Source organism: Hypanus sabinus, chromosome 14, assembly GCF_030144855.1.
Source record: "Hypanus sabinus isolate sHypSab1 chromosome 14, sHypSab1.hap1, whole genome shotgun sequence".
In the NCBI taxonomy this organism is placed as follows: Eukaryota; Metazoa; Chordata; class Chondrichthyes; order Myliobatiformes; family Dasyatidae; genus Hypanus; species Hypanus sabinus.
The window spans coordinates 104741526-104762674 of NC_082719.1; the positions used below are offsets into that span (position 1 = coordinate 104741526).

Below are 21149 nucleotides of genomic sequence, written 5' to 3' on the forward strand. Positions count from 1 at the left end.
CTGCGTGACTGGGAGCTGATGATCGTGTTGCCTTTTGCAAGATTTGTTTTTTATGTGAGGGGGTTGATGTTTTTCTTTAATGGCTTCCATGGTTTTTCTTTGTTTCATGGCTGTCTGGAGAAGACAAATCTCAGAGTTGTATAGGGCATACATACTTTGACCTTTGAACTACTTATGTAGATGTAACTGTTTAGTATGTTCCCTAGTGGTCATACTGTGTACATACAATTGTTCAGTGTGTCCTCAGTGGTTACAAATCTGTCTCGATTCTGGAACGTTATTTAGCTTATTATTTGAATAGAAGCCATGTGATTGGTTAATGCTTATCTACAAATTTGAATGGATTGTTTATCTATGGTGTAAAAAGAGCTGAACATGTCAGTTTTCAAAGCTCTTTGGTTTATTAACACTTAATAAGACCATAGCAAAGTAACAGGTTTGATGCCTCTTGACTTACAAAAGAACCTCAGAGCTAAACTGATGTGTTGAATATGGAGTGAAATGTGGAACTGGGAAATGGCAGGGATGTGAGCTGGAAGTGAAAGGGGGCATGCTTGCTCCTCAGCAGGAATATCAGTTCTACCTGGGGGAATCAGGTCCGAACTATAATAGTGGAATGCACAAAGTCATACTTTTGCATTTGCATGTTTAAATATTTAGCATGTTACTGACCTGTCTGGCATTGTGTAAGGTATGTCTATCTTCATCCAGCAGAGCCAGGGTTATAAGCTTTCCAGTTGGCTTATTTTCAATGCTCCAGCATCCTGTGTAACTTCTTAACCATCTTTTCTACCTGTAATGCTCTCAAGCTGTCCTTAGGGATCCTTGGATATGCACACCAAGGCCTTTGATCTTCAGAACATAGAACAGTACAGTACAGAACAGGCCCTTCAGCCCACAATGCTGTGCTGACCTTTTCACCTACTCTAAGATCTTATTTCATCTACTCTAAGGTCATAAGAGTTTCTTAAATGAGAATGAGAATCAGGCTTAATATCACTGGCACGTGTTGTGAAATTTGTTGTCTCACAGCAGCAGTACATTGCAATACTTATTAAAATAAACAATAAATTACAATAAGAAATATACACACTGTATATTAAATAATTAGTGCAAAAAGAGCAAAAAGGAGTGAGGCAGTGTACATGGATTCATTGTCTGATCAGATTCAGAAATCTGATTGGGAAGGGAGGAAGCTGTTCAGAAACATCGAGCGTGCATCTTCACGCTTCATTCGCCCTAATAATTCTGCCTCTACCAGCACCCTGACAGACTGTTTCACACACTCACTACTCTCTGTGTAAAGAACCTGACAGCCCCCTTCCTGGGCTTTCCTCCAGTGAGTATGTGTTTCCTAGGTTTCTACCATTGCAAATACCCTAACTTCATCACTCTTCCCAAATCTCACATTTTGAAGATTAAATTCCATTTACATTTCTCTGCCCAGCTTAACAATCCAAATAATTTGATCAGCAGTTTGAAAAATTTCCCTTCTCCCTCCTCACATGATATTCCACATCAACTGCAAACCTCCTACATTCAAATTGTTAATGTACTGTATGTACTAACCTGCAGCGACCCTGTGGTATATCATTGCTCACAGCCCATGACCACCACCCTCTTGTCTTATTTATTTGAACAGATGAGGCAGACATCACTGGCAATGCTGTCCTTTAGACATAAGATGTACAAGCAGAATTAGGCCATTTGGCCCATCGAGTCTGCTCCACCATTCTATGATGGCTGATTTATTGTCCTTCACAACCCCATTCTCCTGCCTTCTGCCCATAACCTTTGACACAAGAACCTATCAACGCCCACTTTAAATACACTCAATTTAAATATACTCAACTCTACAGTTGTCTGTGGCAATTAATTCCATAAATTTACCACCCTCTCTCAAAATAAATTTATTATGAAAGTACATATCTGTCACCATATACAACCCTGAGATTCATTTTCTTGTGGGTATTCACAGTAAATACAAATAAACAAAATAGAATCAATGAGAAACAGCTCACGATAAGCTGGACGACAGCCAGTGTGCAAAAGACAACAAACTATGCAAGTACAAAAATGAAAAAACAACAAAATAGTAATAATAAATAAGTAATAAATATTGAGAACATGAGATGAAGAATCCTTGAAAGTGTGTCCATAGGTTCTGGGAACAGTTCAGTGTTGGGCTGAGCGAAGTTGAGAGAAGTTATCTCCTCTGGTTCAAGAAGCTGATGGTTGAGGGGTAGTAACTGTTCCTGAACCTGATGGTGTGGGTCCTGAGGCTCCTGTACCCTTTTCCTGATGGCAACAGCGAGAAGAGAGCATGTCCTTGAAGCTACTTTCCTGTGACAATGCTCTGTGCAGATGCGCTCAATGGTTCCTCTCACCTCATTCTAAAGGGATGTTGTTGCATTACCAAATCTACTTGTTGCTGAACTGCTAAAACAGCAAAGAGCCAACTGCTTGGACAGGTTTGGCATATCATATAGGCAAGTAGGTATTTTAATGATAATCTGTAGTGACAATTTACTACCAATTTACTTGTTATAAGTATATATAGATTTATATACTGACATGAATTGAATTGAATTGACTTTATTTCTTACATCTTTCACATACATGAGTAAAAATCTTTACGTTATGTCTCCATCTAAATGTGCAATGTATATTAATTTTGTAATTATGTACGACAGGACAGCCAATATAACAGAAATACAATTGTGTCAGTGTGAATCAGTCAGTCTGATGGCCTGGTGGAAGAAGCTGTCCTGGAGCCTGTTGGTCCTGGCTTTTATGCTGCGGTACTGGTTCCTGGATGGTAGCAACTGGAACAGTTTGTGGTTGGGGTGACTCGGGTCCCCAGTGATCCTTTGGGCCCTTTTTACACAGCTGTCGGTGTAAATGTCCTGAACAGTGGAAAGTTCACATCTACAGATGCGCTGAGCTGTCCGCACCATACCAGGCAGTGATATAGATAGTCAGGATGCTCTCAATTGTGGCCCTGTAGAAAGTTCTTGGGATTTGGGGACTCATGCCAAACTTCTTCAACTGTCTGAGGTGAAAGAGGTGCTTTTGTGCTTTTTTCACCGCACGGCTGGTAAGGTTTATACCGAGGAACTTAAAGCTTTCACCCTCTTAACCCCAGATCCATTGATAGGGGTTAGCCTGTCTCCATTCCTCCTGTAGTCCACAACTTTGTTTTTGCTACTCCTAATCAGATCCTGTCCATCCAGATAATTATTAATACTATCTCTAAGAATACTTTCCATTAATTTACCCACCACTGATGTCAAACTGACAGGTCTATGACTGCTAGGCTTACTTCTAGAACCCTTTTTAAACAATGGAACCACATGAGCAATATGCCAATCCTCCGGCACAATCCCCGTTTCTAATGACATCTTAAAGATCTCCATCAGAGCTCCTGCTATTTCTACACAAACTTCCCTCAAGGTCCTGGGGAATATCTTGTCAGGATCCGGAGATTTATCCACTTTTAAATTTCTTAAAAGTGCCAGTACTTCCACCTCTTTAATTGTCATAGGTTCCATAACTTCCTTACTTGTTTCCCACACCTTACACAATTCAATATCCTTCTCCTTAATGAATACCGAAGAGAAGAAATCATTCAAAATCTCTCCCATCTCCCTCGGCTCCACACATAGCTGACCACTCTGATTCTCTAAAGGGCCAATTTTATCCCTCACTATCCTCTTGCTTTTAATATAACTGTAGAAACCTTTCGGATTTACTTTCACTTTATTTGCCAAACCAACCTCGTATCTTCTTTTAGCTTTTCTATAAGATTCCTTTTACATTCTTTATATTCCTCGAGCAATTCCTTTACTCCATGCTGCCTATATCTATTGTAGACATCCCTCTTTTTCCGAACCAAATTTCTAATATCCCTTGAAAACCATGGTGCTTTCAAACCTTTAACCTTTCCTTTCAACCTAACAGGAACATAAAGATTCTGTACCCTCATAATTTCACCCTTAAATGACCTCCATTTCTCTATTACATCCTTCCCATAAAACAACTTGACCCAATCCACTCTCTCTAAATCCCTTCGCATCTCCTCAAAGTGAGCCTTTCTCCAATCAAAAATCTCAACTCTAGGTCCTGTCCTGTCCTTCTCCATAATTATATTGAAGCTAATGCTATTGTGATCACTGGACCCGAAGTGCTCCCCAACACATACATCTGTCAGCTGACCTATCGCATTCCCTAACAGGAGATCCAACACTGCCCCATCTCTAGTCGGTACTTCTATGTATTGTTGCAAAAAACTATCCTGCACACATTTCACAAACTCTAAACCATCCAGCCCTTTTACAGAATGAGCTTCCCAGTCTACGTGTGAAAAATTAAAATCTCCCACAATCACCACCTTGTGTTTACTACAAATATCTGCTATCTCCTTACACATTTGCTCTTCCAACTCACGCTCCCCATTAGGTGGCCTATAATACACTCCTATCAGTGTTACTGCACCTTTCCCATTCCTCAATTCCACCCAAATAGCCTCCCTAGAGGAGCTCTCTAATCTATCCTTCCAAAGCACTGCCATAAGATTTTCTCGGACAAGCAATGCAACACCTCCTCCTCTGGCCCCTCCTACTCTATCACACCTGAAGCAACTAAATCCAGGAATATTTAGTTGCCAATCACACCCTTCCTGCAACCATGTTTCACTAATAGCTACAACATCATAATCCAGGTATCAATCCACGCTTTAAGCTCATCCACCTTTCTTACAATGCTCCTAGCATTAAAATAGATACATTTAAGATACTCTCCACCCCCTCCTCTCTTTTCATCCCTAAGAATGCATTCAAATTTATTATCCTTTTCTTTCTTCTCCCCTACATCTTCGGGCTGAGCGCATCCCTTCTCCATCACCTGCCTTTCCTCCCTCACACACTGTCTATTTACTTGTTCTACTAGTGAACTAACCTCCACTCCCATGATTTCCTCAAATTGATTCCTGCCCCCCCCCCCATCTTACTAGTTTGAAGTCTGCCCTGTAGCCCTAGCAAACCTCTCCGCTAGGATATTGGTTCCCCCAGGATTCAAGTGTAACCCGTCCTTCTTGAACAGGTCACGCCTGCCCCAGAAGAGGCCCCAATGATCCAGAAACTTGAATCCCTGCCCCTTGCTCCAATCCCACAGCCACGCATTCATCCTCCACCTAATTCTATTCCTACTCTCACTGTCGCGTGGCACAGGCAGTAATCCCGAGATTACTACCTTTGTGGTCCTTCTTCTTAACTGCCTTCCTAACTCCCTATACTCTTGTTTCAGGACCTCTTCCCCTTTCCTACCTATGTCATTGGTACCTACATGTACCACGACCTCTGGCTCATCACCCACTTCAGGATATCTTGGACGCGATCAGAAACGTCCTGAACCCTGGCACCAGGGAGGCAAATTACCATCCGGGACTCCCGATCACCTCCACAGAACCGCCTGTCTGAACCCCTGACTATCGAGTCCCCTATTACTATGGACCTCTTTCTTCTATCCCTACCCTTCTGAGCTACAGGGCTGTCCTCTGTGCCGGAGGCCCGGCCACTGTCACTTCCACCAGGTAGGCTGTCCCCCCCCAACAGTACTCAAACATGAGTACTTATTGTCAAGGGGTACAGCCACTGGGGTACTCTCTAGTACCTGCCTCTTCCCCATCCTGACCGTGACCCACCTATCTGCCTCCCGTGGCCCCGGAGTGACCACCTGCCTGTAACTCCTCTCTATCACCTCCTCACTCTCCCTGACCATCTCCAAGATCAATCAAACTCTTCCCTCCCACATAGCCCTCCATTTTTCTATCATCCATGTGCCTATCTTAAGAGTTTCTTAAATGTCCCTATCTATCTAAATGTATCTTAAATATTTACCACTACTTCCGGAAGGGCATTCCACACACCCACAACTCTCTGTGGAAAAAACCTACCTTTGATATCTGCCATATACATTTCTCCAATCACCTATTTTTACTGTGCCCATGGTCTGTTTTTTTTAATCAATTATGCTATTGTTTGCACTGTTGTAACTATATGTTGTAACGATGTGGTTTTGTGCAGATCTTGTAGCTTTAGTTTTTGGTCTTGTTTTGTCTGGTGGAGTTGGAGCTCCTTTCCGGGGAATGCGCTAAGAGGGTAGCGCGATATTAATACGCAGCAGCCTCTCCGGACTCTGGATTGGGGATTGCCAAACGTTATGTGGATTTTCTGGTGTAGTCTGTTTTGTCATGTGCTTTTGTGATATCATTCTGGGGGAACGTTGTCTCATTTTTTAACTGCATTGCATTTGTGGTTTCTAAATGACAATAAACTGAATCTGAATCTGAAAATTGTGCCCTCTTATATTAGCCATTTCGGTCTGGGATAAAATCTCTGGCTGTCCACTCTATCTATGCCTCTTATCATCTTGTACATCTGTCATGTCGCCTCTCACGCTCCTTCTCTTCAAAGAGAAAAGCCCGAGCTCACTCAACCTCTCTTCATCAGACCTGGTAAGCCTTCTCTTCACCCTCTCTGAATCTTCCACATTCTTCCTATAACGAGGTAACTGTTGTGACTGTGATCAAAGTCACTGGACAGATACTGGTGATCTTTATGCATCACAACAGGCAGGAATCGTTCCGGAGGTGCTCTCGGTAGAGGCTCACAGACCCTAAAGTCCATCACATTTTCATACCCTTATGATCAAATGTAACAACAGGTGATTCAATACAATCACAATAGTTACACTGACAGTGTTTACTTTAAAACTTTGGGTTGACAATACTTCCTTTGAATTGTGGGAGACACAGTGGGAGACACCTCTAAATGTTCAAATACCCTTGCTGGGGCAAACTAATGGCACACGTATTCTAAAAGTTTTGGAAGACAGAGAGCCAGATGCCCAAGACTAGTGTCTGTGCGAGCTGACTCTCCAAGTACACAATAGATTGTAACTATACCCGTGACCATGTTTGATAGGCTAAGTGACAACATCCATCTGGTCTGCCGGCTTGGACCCAGTCATAATGGTGCAAATAACTTAGCCCACGTTGCCCGGTTTGATACAAGGCGATTAACACAACCCCATTGTCTTACCGTTTGGCTGATGGATATACTAACATCTGATGGTCATCATTTTGCAAACCATATGTCAGCCTGTGCACCATAAACAGTGCAAGGGCGTGCTTTTAACGTCAATTTACTGCTTGCAATTTACAATCCATATTGTTCTTATTTGAAGTGATATTTGCTTTATTCACATAACTCCAGAATGCTCCATAATTGTGACCGGTACTAAAATTAAATCAAGTATTTTGTATAGCTCATATGTCTTTGCAAGTGTACCTGGTTCTGCCACATTTTACAAGGTTGCCCTGGGCTAACTCACCAGATTCCTTTGTAATCACCAACGACATCAGGTGGGTTGCAATCCTCAGCTGCATTTCCTGCATGAGTGATACTACAGCTTCTGACAACTATACCTACATTAACCGAGTCCACAGGACACTCAAAGCAGCTGCACAGGTTGACTCTGTGGTGATGAAGGCGTACGATGTATTGGCCTTCATTAATCATGGATTTGAATTTTGGAGCCAAGAGGTGATGTTGCAGCTATATAGGACCCTGATCAGACCCCACTTGGAATACTGTCCTGACGAAGGGTCTTGGCCCAAAATGTCAACAGTGCTTTTTCCTATAGATGATGCCTGGCCTGCTGTGTTCCACTAGCATTTTGTGTGTGTTGCTTGGAGTACTGTGCTCAGTTCTGGTCACTTCGCTACAGGAAGGATGTGGAAACCATAGAAAGGGTGCAGAGAAGATTTACAAGGATGCTGCCTGGATTGGGGAGCATGCCTTATGAAAATAGGTTGAGAGAACTCAGTCTTTTCTCCTTGGAGCGACGGAGGATGAGAGGTGACCTGATAGAGGGGTATAAGATGATGAGGCATTGATCCTATGGATAGGCAGAGGTTTTTTCCCCAGGGATGGAATGGTTGTCACAAGAGGACACAGGTTTAAGGTGCTGGGGAGTGGGTACAGAGGAGATGTCAGAGGTAAGTTTCTTACTCAGAGAGTGGTGAGTGTGTGGAATGGGCTGCCGGCAACGGTGGTGGATGTGGATACGATAGGGTCTTTTAAGAGACTTTTGGATAGGTCAATGGAGCTTAGAAAAATTGAGGGTTATGGGTAAGCCTAGTAATTTCTAAGGTAGGGACATGTTCAGCACAACTTTGTGAGCTGAAGGGCTGGTATTGTGCTGTAGGTTTTCTATGTTTCTATTATTGTACTGATGCACAGTAGAGAGCATTCTAACAAGCTGCACCCTCCATGGTGTGGAAACTACACTGTGGTGGGCAGAAAAGCTCTACAATGGGGAGTCAAAACTGCCCAAAGCATGACCGGTACCAGCCTACCCACCATCAAGGACACAGATACAAAAAGGTGCTGGAAAAGGGCCAGTGACATCATAAGGATCCCAGACAGCCTGCTCATGTAAACCCACTGACTTCCATAACTACCTCGACTAAAATTCTTCACACCCTGCCAAATGCAAAAATGCTATTCCCTATTCCCAGTTCCTCCTTCTCCACCACATCTGCTCCCAGGATGAGGCTTTCCATTCCAGGACATCCCAAATGTCCTCTTTCTTTAAGAATCATGGTTTCCCTTCTGCCATCATCAATGATGCCCTCACCTGCATCTCCTCCATGTCCTGCACTTCGGCCCTCACCCCATCCTCCCGTCACCACAACAGGGACCGTGTTCCCCTTGTCCTCACCTACCATCCCACCAGCCTCTGGATCCAGCATATTATCCTCCGCAACTTCCGCCACCTTCAACAGGACCCCACCACTAAGCACATCTTTCCCTCTCCACTCCTCTCTGCTTTTCGCAGGGATCCTTCCCTCCACGACTCTCTGGTCCACATGTCCCTCTCCATGGATCTCCCACCTGGTACTTATCCCTGCAAGGGTAAGTGCTACACCTGTCCCTACACCTCATCTCTTACCACCATTCAGGGCCCCAAACAGTCCTTCCCGATGAGTCAACACTTCACTTGTGAGTCTGTCAGGGTCATCCATTGCATCCGGTGCTCCCAGTGCGGCCTCCTCTACATCGGCGAGACCCGATGCAGATTGGGGGACCTCTTCGTCGAGCACCTCCGCCCCGTCCGCCACAACAGACAGGATCTCCCGGTTGCCACCCACTTCAACTCTGCTTCACATTCCCATTCAGATATGTCCATACATGGCCTCCTCTACTGCCATGATGAGGTTGGAGGAGCAACACCTCATATACCGTCTGGGTAGACTCCAGCCCCTTGGTATGAACATCGAATTCTCCAACTTCCGGTAATTCCCTCCCTCTCCCTTCCCCCCATCCCACTGTCTCCTCTTCTAGCTGCCTATCACCTCTCTCATGATTCTGCCTTCTTCTAGTACCCATAGTGCTTACATTCCTTCTTCACCTCTCTTGCTTATCCCCGCCCTGCTTCCCCTCCCCCACCCCTCGATCTTTCCTCTGATTGGTTTTCCACCCTCTCCTCACCTTCTTTATAGGGCCCCTGCCCCCTCTCCTTCAGCCCTGATGAAGGGACTCGGCCCAAAACGTTGACAGCTCATTTCAACTGATGCTGCCCGACCTGCTGAGTTCCTCCGGCTTGCTTGTGTCCTGCTCATGGACTGTTTGTCCCACTCCCAACAGGGAGGAGGCTACGTAGCATCCACACCAGGATCACCAGACTCAGAAACAGTTACTTTCCCCAAGCAGTAAGACTGATCAACACCTCCACCCACTGATCCACCCCTCCACACCCCCAACCACCACTACTTTATCATTACCTGTCAGTCACCTGATGTACAGACACTCCTGTCCCCAGTGTCACTTTATGGATGTACAATTAATCTATGTATATAAGCTATCTTATGTATTTATATTTATTGTGTGTTTTATATCATTATGTTCTTTATCTTTTTTTTGTGCTGCATTGGACCCAGAGTAACAATTATTTTGTTTTCCTTTACACTGTGTACTGGAATTGACATTAAGCAATTTAGTACCGGTTAGTGTAGCAATAAATTTGTACCATCGTGCCCAGTGCTATTACATTGTCCTGCCAAGGTCAAGAATGAGGAGAAAATTTTATCCTGCTGGTTCCTCCAATAAAAGATTGTTCAGGAATCAATGCAACATTCCTACAACACAGCAAACAGAACATGAGCGCAACTACTGTTTCTCTTGCGATTAAGATGAAGGTCACAAACTTAAGAGGCTTCATTCTTTGTAGCATACTGAGAAAATGAATGGGTGTGGAGAATAGTTGAGGTTTTCAACAAAAATTCTTTTTCATTTTCTGGATGTGGGTGAGAGGAAAGTTCTAGTAGGGCCCCCACGGTAGCATAGCATTAGCACAGCTGTCACAGCTCAGGAGGTCGGAGTTCAGAGTTCAATTCCCATGCTGTTGAAGGGGTGTTTATGTCATCCTTGGGAACACGTTAGCTTCCTCTGGGTTATCCAGTTTTCTCCCGCAGTCCGAAGACGTAACGATTAGTAGGTTAATTGGTCATTGTAAGTTATGTACACAAAATGCTGGAGAAACTCAGCAGGACAGGCAGCATCAAAGGAAATGAATAAACAGCTGATGAACATCAGGACATTTGGGGTCTCAGCCTGAAACGTCAACTTTTTACTCTTTCTGTAGAAGCCTACGCTTTCATGAGGAGGACATATAAACTTCTTAAAGTACTGCATGTCTAACTCATCAGTGGAGAAACAAGGAGCTGGACGGTGTGGATTGCTTCAAAGAGGTATTAGTGCTCCAAGGTAGTGAGCAGTCTAACAGCAAGTGATTGTCTCAATCATTTTCTTGTGCTATCAAGACACTGTTGGACATTGGTATGCAGAATTCTGCAAGGTCTGATTCATGGTTCTATTGGTGAACAGCAGGAATGGCCTGGCCTCGGTCGTAGCAAGGACTAGGCCTCAAACCATGGTGTCAGTTGTTTGCAGCCACCCAGGAGCAAGGCACCGCAGTCGGTGCGCTCACTGGAGGTGGTGTGGTGCAACGTTCGTGCTGGAGTTGGCACTGCCCCCCAGTGTTCGCTCAGCAGATGTATTATGTTCCACTGCAGACTGCTGCAATATTCATGAACTCAAGGATTTGGACTATACTTTTTCTGTGTGACTGTATTCTACTGCTGTCTTATATGTGCTATGTGTGTGACTGTTGGTAGTTTTTTGCACCCAGACTAATGGTCTTTTGTTTGACTGTATCATGGGTATTCATGTATCACTGAATGACAATTAAACTTGAAAAGAGCCTCTTGAAAGCCTCTACCAGGCAGCACATTCCAGGCATCTACCACTCTATGGAAAATAACTCAGCCCTGACCTCTCCTCTGAACTTACACCCTCGAATTCATGCCTTCTGGTTGTTGGTGGTTAAAAAGGAGTATGCTGTGTTTCCTTCATTAGGCAGGGGTTGGGGATTGAGTTCAAGAGCTGTGAGGTAACGTTGCAGCTCTATAAAGCCCTGCTTAGACCACACTTGGAATATTATGTTTAATTCTGGTCACCTCTTTATAGGGAAGATGGCGCAGAGGAAATTTACCAGGATGTTGCCTGAATTAGTTAGCACATCTTAAGAGGATAGCTTGAGTGAGCTAGTGCTTTTTTCTTTGGAGTGGAGGATGAGAAGTGACTCGATACAAGATGATTCAGTGGGCAGCCACAGACTTTTCTCTCAGGGCAAAAATTCCACTCAATCTATGCCTCTTATCATCTGAACACCCGTACTGAGTCATTTGAGATAGACACATTGATTACAGAAAACTGGAAGGTCAGGTAGGAAGAGTTAGATTGTGTGTGTGTGTGTGTGTGTGTGCGCCCTGAACTCCTGGCGAAGTCTTTGGGGGCCATTATGACAAGCTTTTTGCACCGAATTTTTGGTGATTGTTCATCGTATGGCGTGTCTTGGGCATCTGAAACCTTTTTTTAATGAGGTCGAGTTGCTAGCTCGATACTCAACCCAGGCACGGATACAGCATGCAAGGGAGCCGGCTGGATTCGATCTCTGGAACTCTCGCCCCGAAGTCCAGTGCTGATGTCACTACTCCACCAGCTGGCAAGATTGACTTTAGAGTAGATTAAAAAGTCAGCCCAACATTGAGGGCTGAGGGGCCTGTACTGTTTGCCATCATAAAATAGCAAATGTTGCTTTGGTTATATGCCACATAAGGAATAAATAACCAAACTGCTCTATATAACTACACCCAGTTAAAACAGCACTAATATAATTACAGAGCTGTTGGATCTCCACTTTAAATGTAATTTATGCATCAAAAAATTAACGTTTCCTTGAAAAACTATAAGCTTTCCTTGTTTAGGAAAGGGTAGAAATTCCAAAGATTTTCAGTGGGATTCCAAAATGTTTTCTTTGTGATTAAGGATGAGAAAGGGTTAAAGTAATAAATAAGATGGATGTACGAACAATACCACAGTGGTAACCAGGACAACGTCTTTGCAGTGATCCTGAAAAGACACTAATCGAATCTGTAAGCAATCGGTACAGCATTTGTACAAAATGGGGTCAAGCACAAAAAGCAAAGCACCCAGGAAACCACGACAACCACCGAATCCACCTTTTCCCTTTGGCAAAACTTCACAGACACTGTTAGAATCAATCAGCTCAACTCGTCTCGTCTCTGCAGTACGGTCCCGCTGACACTGCGCACTGTATTAAATGAGGCACAAAGGCACAACGTATTGGGTTGCTTCCTGCAGACTGCAAATTTAACCCTTTCCTCCCACTTCTGCTGAGGGAGAAACCAGTGATTTTCACACCTATGTGACAAAGCATCCATCATCAGGGACCCCTACCATCCAGGCCATGCTCTCTTCTCATTGCTGCTATCAGGAAGGAGGGACAGGAGCCTCAGGACCCACACCACCAAGTTCAAGAACAATTATTACCCCTCAACCAACAGGTTCTTGAACCGGGGGCAGGGGGGGATAACTTCACTCACCCCAACACTGAACTGTTCAATGGACGCATTTCTAAGAGTTCTTCATCTTATATTCTCTATTTATTTATTATTTATTATTGTTATTTATATTTTTTCTTTATTTTTATATTTACACAGTCTCTTGTCTTTTGCACATTGGTTGTCTGTCCATCCTGTTGTATGCAATCTTTCATTGATTCTATTGTGTTTCTTGTATTTATCGTGAATACCCACAAGAAAATGAATCATAGGACTGTATATGGTGACATTTTGATAATACATTTACTTTGAATTTTGAGCTTATCTATCTGCACCAACATTTGAAAGATTTCTTTGTAGAATGATAAGAAGAACAATACAAGCTGGAGGAACTCAGCAGCTCGGGCAGCATCCCTGGAACTTTGACCTGTGCATAGTTTGCTTACTTGGCTATACAATAATAACAGGTGTTAGGCAGTTGTATATATATCCTGTGTTTTAGAACAAAGAACATTTCAACACAGTACAGGCCCTTCGGCCCATAATGTTGTGCTGGCCTTTAACCTACTCTAAGATCAGTCTGACCCTTCTACCTCTGTTACCCCCTACACTCTCACATTAAAATTATGCCCCCTGATATTAGCCATTTCCGTCCTGGGAAGCGTCTCTGGCTGTCCACTCGATCTGGGCCTCTTATCATCTGATCCACTTTTAAATTTCAATTTTTCATTTAAATACATTGGGTATGTAGAACCGTGCTACCAATCAGCAAGTGGTAAATACAATCAGTACAAATAGTCATCAATACCACGTTGAGTTAAATGCTGCAATTTGACTCTTCATACATAAGATCATAAGATACAGAGCAGAAGTAGGCCATTCAGCCCATCGAGTCTGCTCTGCCATTCATGGGCTGATACAATTCTTGCAGTCATACCCACTCCCCTGCCTTCTCCCCATACCCTTTGATGCCCTGGCTAATCAAGAACCTATCTATCTCTGCCTTAAGTACACCCGATGACTTGGCCTCTACAGCTGATCATGGCAACAAATTCCACAGATTTATCACCCTCTGACTAAAGTGATTTCTCCACATCTCTGTTTTCATCTTCAATCCTGAAGTCACGCCCTCTTGTCCTAGACTCCCCTACCATGGGAAATAAGTTTGCCATATCAGGCCTTTAATAATTGGAATGTTTCTATGAGATCCCCACCTCAGTCTCCTGAACTCCACGGAATACAGCCTAATAGCTGCCAGATGTTCCTCATACGGTAACCCTTTCATTCCTGGAATCATTCTCGTGAATCTGAACCCTCTCCAATAGAACCGTGAATCAGACCTTGTAGAATTTTGCATACCAAGGTCATATTGTAATTTATAGTTTTTTTATGCATTTCACCGTATTGCTGTGAAACACTGCAAAACAACAAATTTCATGAGTGTTATTAAACCTGCTTCTGATTAAGAAATATGGAGAAACACGCATATTTAGGGTCGATCAAGAATGTTGCGTCCCGGCAGTCAAAACAAGCCGGGGCAGTATGACAATATGAAGAGTAAGCTGTTACCCATGTAGCAAACTCCCCCTTTCCACGCAGCTGAAACATCCAAAGGAACGGTAGAGAGCCACACAGGAACACACATACGCACAATATAACCTCATTTTTACCTGTAACATATTGAGAAGCAAGCTTCGGAATTTAGTGCCTTCTACCATGAAGAGAGACATTTTATCACAGAGTCTGGCGGCAGTTGAAGCGAAGCTCCTGTCCGTAACGGCCTTGTGATAAATGGTTTTAACTATCTCGTTCAGCATCTCCTCAGAGTTGGTAGAGTTCTGAGCCTCCTCCATGAATGAGGTGAGGTTGGAGTCCACGTCGCGACTGTTGTTCCTCATGCTATTGAGAATTTCAATCAATTTGTCCATTTTGGATTTCTCAGGGTTAGTCACGTTCAAGGAAATTTCATCCTGTGCATTCAAAAAGAGTTCAATCCAAATTGAAGAGTTATTGTCATGTTTATCTTTCAATTTATTTAATAATTAGTTCATACATTCCTCAGTCAAATACAATCCAAACTGAACTTAACTGAACAAAGGAGGATGCAGTAAACATAAAAAGAGATAAATTCTAATCTAGGGACATCAGAATCAGGAGAAAGGTTTTTGCCATGCTTAGTTTTGTCGTGCTCTATTAAAACAATAATTCCTGGAAGTGATTCAGATTGGTTACAGATTAACTCCACCACTACTTTATTATTTCCCATTAGTCACCTTGTGTAAAGCCTAGCGTCACTTTATGGACATACAGTCAATCTCTGTATTTAAGCTATCTGATGTATTTATATGTACTTTTTATTATTGTTGTGCTCTTTTTCTTTTGTGTGTTTTTGTGCTGCATCAGATTCAGAGTAACAATTATTTTGTCCTCTTTACATACTGGAAACCATTGTTCCTGTTTGCTCATCAGGCAAGAACTAAATTAATCACCAATTAGGAAATAAGCCGAATCACTTGGGATCTCACTCTACTTCTGCTGCTCCCACTTTAATGACTCTTTATCTTGTTATGCCATTCTCATTATCTATTTCTATTTATTTATATATTTACATTTGCACAGTTAGTTATTCATTGATCCTCTTTACAGTTACTGTTCTATAGATTTTCTAAGTCTGCCCGCAGGAAAAAGAATCTCAGAGTTGTATGTGGTGATATGCATGTACTTTGATAATAAATTTTACTTTGAACTTTGATCTTAGACAAATATTTTTGTAAGTACAAGCTTTGGTCTTTTTTAAATTACACATACAATTGCAGGTTATGTTCAGCCTAGCAAATGGCACATTTGGTGTCTGCAGAGAATATATTACAGGTGTTGAAACAGGCCATCTATTAATTTGTACTGCATACATTTGCTGTCTTTCCTCTTTATGCTATCAAACAATGTGAGAGAATTCTGTACAGAGTTCAAGTGTAATTTAGAGGTCTAAAATTGAGGGTCTTAAATCAAGTTACAAAAAGTACAGATTAGCCAATGTAAATTGGTAGATCAAAAGTTAAGACAGTAGATAAGCAATGGCAAATATTTAAATAATTAATAAATTGCAAGGAATGCGATTTCCCTTAAGAAATGAAAATTACATTTGCAAAACGTGGGGCTGGTGAGTGATTATAACATAGATTAGAAGCTTAGCAATGGAAAACCATAAACTGTGGGAACAAAAAATGGAAGAACAGCAAAACAGAAAAGCAGATTGGGAAAGCTTCTAATGTAGCGGACGTTAAAGTACACAGACAGGCAATATTACATCAGGGTGGATGTCAGGCAACTATGGGAAACATCAGCATTCAGAGGAAAATAGAGAAATTTACACAAGCATAACAAAGTTAGCATGCAGGTTCAGCAAGCAATTAGGAAACCAAATAGTGTTTTTGCCATTATTACAAAAGGATTAAAAAATAAGGAAAGAGATCTTACTGCAATGACTACAAAGAGTTTTGGTGACATCACACCTAGAGTACAAGGTACAGTTCTGGTCTCCTTACCCAAGGAAGGATGTACTTGCCTTAGAGGGAGTGCAACAAAGGTTCACTAGATTGTGTCCTGGGCTGAGGGGGTTGTCCTACGAGGAGAGATTGAGTAGGATCAGCCTGTACTGTCTCGAGACTGCGAGCAGGAGAGATGAGAGACTTTACTGCAACACATAAAATTCTGAAGGGTGCATGCTGGGAAGCTGGTAACCCGGCTGTGGAATACGAAGTTGAAATTTGCAGGACTAAGAAAGCTTCTGTGCTGGAGAAGGTGCATTTACACAGGGGTAGGTGGAGGGCTCATGAAAGGTTGGAGAGAGAGCCCCCAGGCAGTGAAGTTCCATCACAACATTCTAATGCTATCATACATGGTATTGCAGGCCTACAAACCATGGGTAGCAAGATCTTTTCTCCAATTATAGAATTGGCAGTGTCCGTTAGCAGATCACAATAGAGGTGGGAGTCAGGGGCGGGGATAGAGATTGCCCAGGGAGGGAATTCAGAGTGCAAGGAAGAGTACTGAAGCTTTGATCAGATGGCATGAAGTATTATGAGCAGTTTTGGGCCACTTATTTAAGAAAGGATGTGCTGCCATTGGAGAGGGTTCAAAGGAGGTTCACGAGAAAGGAAGAGTTAACTTATGAGGAACATTTTCACTGGAGTTTAGAAGAATGAAGGGAGATCTCATTGAACCTATCGAATACTGAGAGGTCTAGATAGAGTAGATGTGTAAGGGATGTTTCCAGTAGTGAGGGAGTCTAGGACTGAAGGCCACAGCCTCAGAATAGAAGGACATCTCTTTAGAACAGAGATGAGGAGGAATTTCTTTAGCCAGAGGGTAGTGAATCTGGGGAATTCATTGCCACAGATCACTGTGGACTCCAACTCCCTGGGTATACTTAAAGAGGAGATTGATATATTCTTGATTAGTCAGGGCATCAAAAATTACAGGGAGAAGGCAAGAGAATGGGATTGAAAGGGATAATAAATCAGCCATGATGGAATGATGGAGCAGACTTTTATGTGGTCTCTTGTGGTCTGATGGAACATTGAGGGAAAGGGACATTGGAGAATGAAGCCATAGGAATTGAGGGGAGTTGGGACATGACTGGGCTCTCATACTCTCTATTGTGACAATAAGGGAAGTTATTATTTTTCAGTTAGTCCCCAGCTCTGTGCTGAATATCTTTTACATCATTCGTGAGCCTTGAATGCACAGAAGCATCTTGCAAAAGCAACATCAAGACATGCACTGCATATTGTTTGACAATACTACGCATCACATGCATAGAGGCTCCACGTCAAATCTGCGGGAGTGCACTCTACCTGTGCACAACACACTCAAATGCATTTAGTAATTGGATTATTAGATAAAGTTCACTTTGTAAAGCAGTGAGAAATGTGGCCCCCTTCAAGGAATTTCTAGTCCATTGATTTACATAAAACTGAATTAACATGAGCCTTCACTCAAAAGATGAATCTTTCCAATTGTCTACCTCAGAGAGCTGGGGTGCTTAATCAAGTACAGTGGATTCCGGTTAATTGGGCCATCAGTTGAACTGGGCAAATGTTTATTTTGGACAACTCTTAAACAACAAAAACAAATGGAGAAAATTGCTGGGATTTCCCTTTGCTTACTTGGGTCAAAAAGCTGCTTCTTGGAACAGTAACTGCTGCCGAGCATCTAACTAATGTCAATGGCGTACACGTCGTGTGTCTGAAGTTTGTGCTCACTGCAGTTTCAAGCATTCAGGCATGGAGATGCCAGAAATTACTGGGAGTGAAAATGAATTGATTTCACTACTTCAACAAGTTAGGACCTATTAAGAACTTGAAATATCACCAATCATCTTGAATGTTTCAGTGAAAATAACATTGAATGCATTGTATGATGGCAGTCCATCATTTGTACTAGGTGTCTGCACTGTTTTTGTTTATTTACAGTTAATCAAAAGAGCATGGAAGTGTACACTGGAAGAATTCCTCTGTCAATAACCATCAGGAACTACAGTGTTATAGTATTGTGGTAGTTTAAGTAGTATTCTAATTTGTTCTCAGTTAATTTGTTACTCAGTTAAATAGTAGTTTGTCTTCATACCTTTTTAATTTTTTCTATGAAATTTTGGCTAATTGGGCCAAAATGTATTGGTCTCGATGTGTCTCAATGAACCAGAATCCACTGTATATTCAAGATATGGCTATTGAGGATTATGGGAATAGCAGGAAGGTGGGCTTGATAAAGAGTATTTGTCTAAACAGTCCAGGTCCACTTATTTTGTGATATGAGGGTATATCTCTCAGAGCTCAATGCTGTCTGTCAACTTAAGGAATAAACACTTGCTAGCTTCACTGAAAAATAATGCTGTTGCTGTCAATATCCTTATAACATGTTTGCAACTCCTGAGACAGATATTCATCTAGTGCCCAATATAAATAACAAATACAGAGAAATTAACAGCTCTTTAAAAATATTTTGCAGGTTTAGTGTGTGGGTGGAGGTGGGTTAAACATTTATCTTCAAAGTACCTTCAATCATTATGATTACCCATGACATATGTTGTTTACGTGAAATTATTTCTACTTTTAATTAGTTTTAAATACCAACCTCTCTATAAAATATATTAATTTGAGCTTTTCTTCACAAAATCATTTTGTACCTAATCATTGCTATAGTCATAGACCACTACAGCATAGAAAGACTCTTCAGCCCAGTCTGTGCTGACCTGATAGTCCCATCGACCCGTACCCAGATCATAACCCTCTCTCACCCTCCCATCCACGTCCCTATCTAAATTTCTTCACATATTGCAATCAAACCCACATCTAACACTGTGCTGGCAGCTTGTTCCACACTCTCACCACCCTCTTAGTGAAGAAGTTCCCCATAAACTTTCCATCTTTCACCTTTAACTATGACCTATAGTTCTAGTCTCAAACAACTTCAGCGAAAACAGCCTGCTTGTATTTACCCTAACTGTATCCCTCATAATTTTGTATACACATTATATTTCTATATCCTTTATGAAGTTATAGTAACCTAAGCAGGGACTTTATAATACAGAATTTAATTAACCATAATAAATAAATCAATAAAACTCTAATAAACTTCTGCAACAATGCCATTTCCCTTATTATTAATTTTAAGTAATTGGCTGTTGGCAGAATATGAACAATCATACACATTTTTAACATTGCTGTTTCATTAATGCATTAAATTCCACTGACTACAAATCAATATATCGAAATATACAGTTAAGAGTTCTATCAATTCAAAAATTCAATTCAATTCAAATTTGGAGTACCATGAGCAGTTTTGGGCCTGCTTACCTAAGATAGGATGTGCTGGCATTGCAGAGACTACAGAAGAGATTCATGAGAATGATCCAGGGAATGAAAGGGTTAATATATGATGAAGCATTTGATGGCTGAGCCTGTACTTGCTGGAGTTTTGAAGAATGAGGGGGGAATCTTACTGAAGCCTATTGAATATTGAAACGTCTTGACAGAGTGGACGTGGAGAGAATATTTCTCATAGTTGGGGAGTCTAGGACCAGAAAGCACAGCCTCGGATTATAAGGATGTCCCTTTAGAACAGAGATCAGGAGGAATTTCTTTAGCCAGAGGGTGCTGAATCTGTGGAATTAATTGTTACAGATGTTGTGAAGACCAAGCCATTGTGTATATTTAAAGTGGAGGATAATAGATTCTTGATTAGCAAGGATGTCAAATGTTACGAGAGAAGGCAGGAGAATAAAGTTAACAGAGAAATAAATCTCTGAACAATGATTGAATGGTGGATCAGACTCGATGGGCTGAATGGCCTAATTCTTATCCTATGTCGTATGGTCTTAATATTGTGAAGAATGCATTGTACAGAAAGAGGCTAATTCAGCCATGTATGCTGGTTGTTCAAATTAACATAAGCAACACACACAAAATGCTGGTGGAACACAGCAGGCCAGGTAGCATCTATACGAAGAAGTACAGCCGACGTTTCAGGCCGAGACCCTTCGTCAGGACTAACTGAAAGGAAAGATACTAAGAGATTTGAAAGTAGAAGGGGGAGGGAAAAATGCGAAATGATAGGAGAAGACCAGAGGGAGTTTGGGTGAAGCTGAGAGCTGGAAAGTTGATCGGCAAAAGGGATACAGAGCTGGAGAAGGGAAAAGATCATGGGACAGGAGGCTTCAGGAGAAAGAAAGGGGCATTGGAGCACCAGAGAGAGATGGAGAACAGGCAAGGAGTGATTGCAAGAAGGACAGAGAGAGAAAAGAAGAAAGAAAGGGGGAATAATAAATAAATAAACAAATAAATAAGGGATGGGGTAAGAAGGGGAGGAGGGACATTAACGGAAGTTAGAGAAATCAATGTTCATGCCATCAGGTTGGAGGCTACCCAGACGGAATATAAGGTGTTGTTCCTCCAACCTGAGCGTGGCTTCATCTTGACAGTAGAGGAGGCCATGGATAGACATATCAGAATGGGAATGGGACGTGGAATTAAAATGTGTGGCCACTGGGAGATCCCGCTTTTTCTGGCGGACCGAGCGTAGGTGTTCAGCAAAACGGTCTCCCAGTCTGCGTCGGGTCTCACCAATATATAAAAGGCCACACTGGGAGCACCAGACACAG

General features: G+C 42.2%; 1 protein-coding gene across 3 annotated transcripts in view; it reads right to left on the reverse strand.

Moving 5' to 3' along the window:
* ctif (CBP80/20-dependent translation initiation factor) overlaps positions 1-21149 on the reverse strand; it is a 226744-nt gene that overhangs the window by 15152 nt on the left and 190443 nt on the right. For 2 of the 3 annotated variants that reach the window (XM_059989754.1, XM_059989753.1), the window contains exons 9-10: positions 16554-16610; positions 14659-14958 (exon numbers count right to left, since the gene is read on the reverse strand). In XM_059989754.1, coding sequence (XP_059845737.1) covers positions 14659-14958; positions 16554-16610 — 357 coding nt within the window. The remainder of the gene's footprint in view (positions 1-14658; positions 14959-16553; positions 16611-21149) is intronic. The other variant, XM_059989755.1, reaches the window with a different exon arrangement.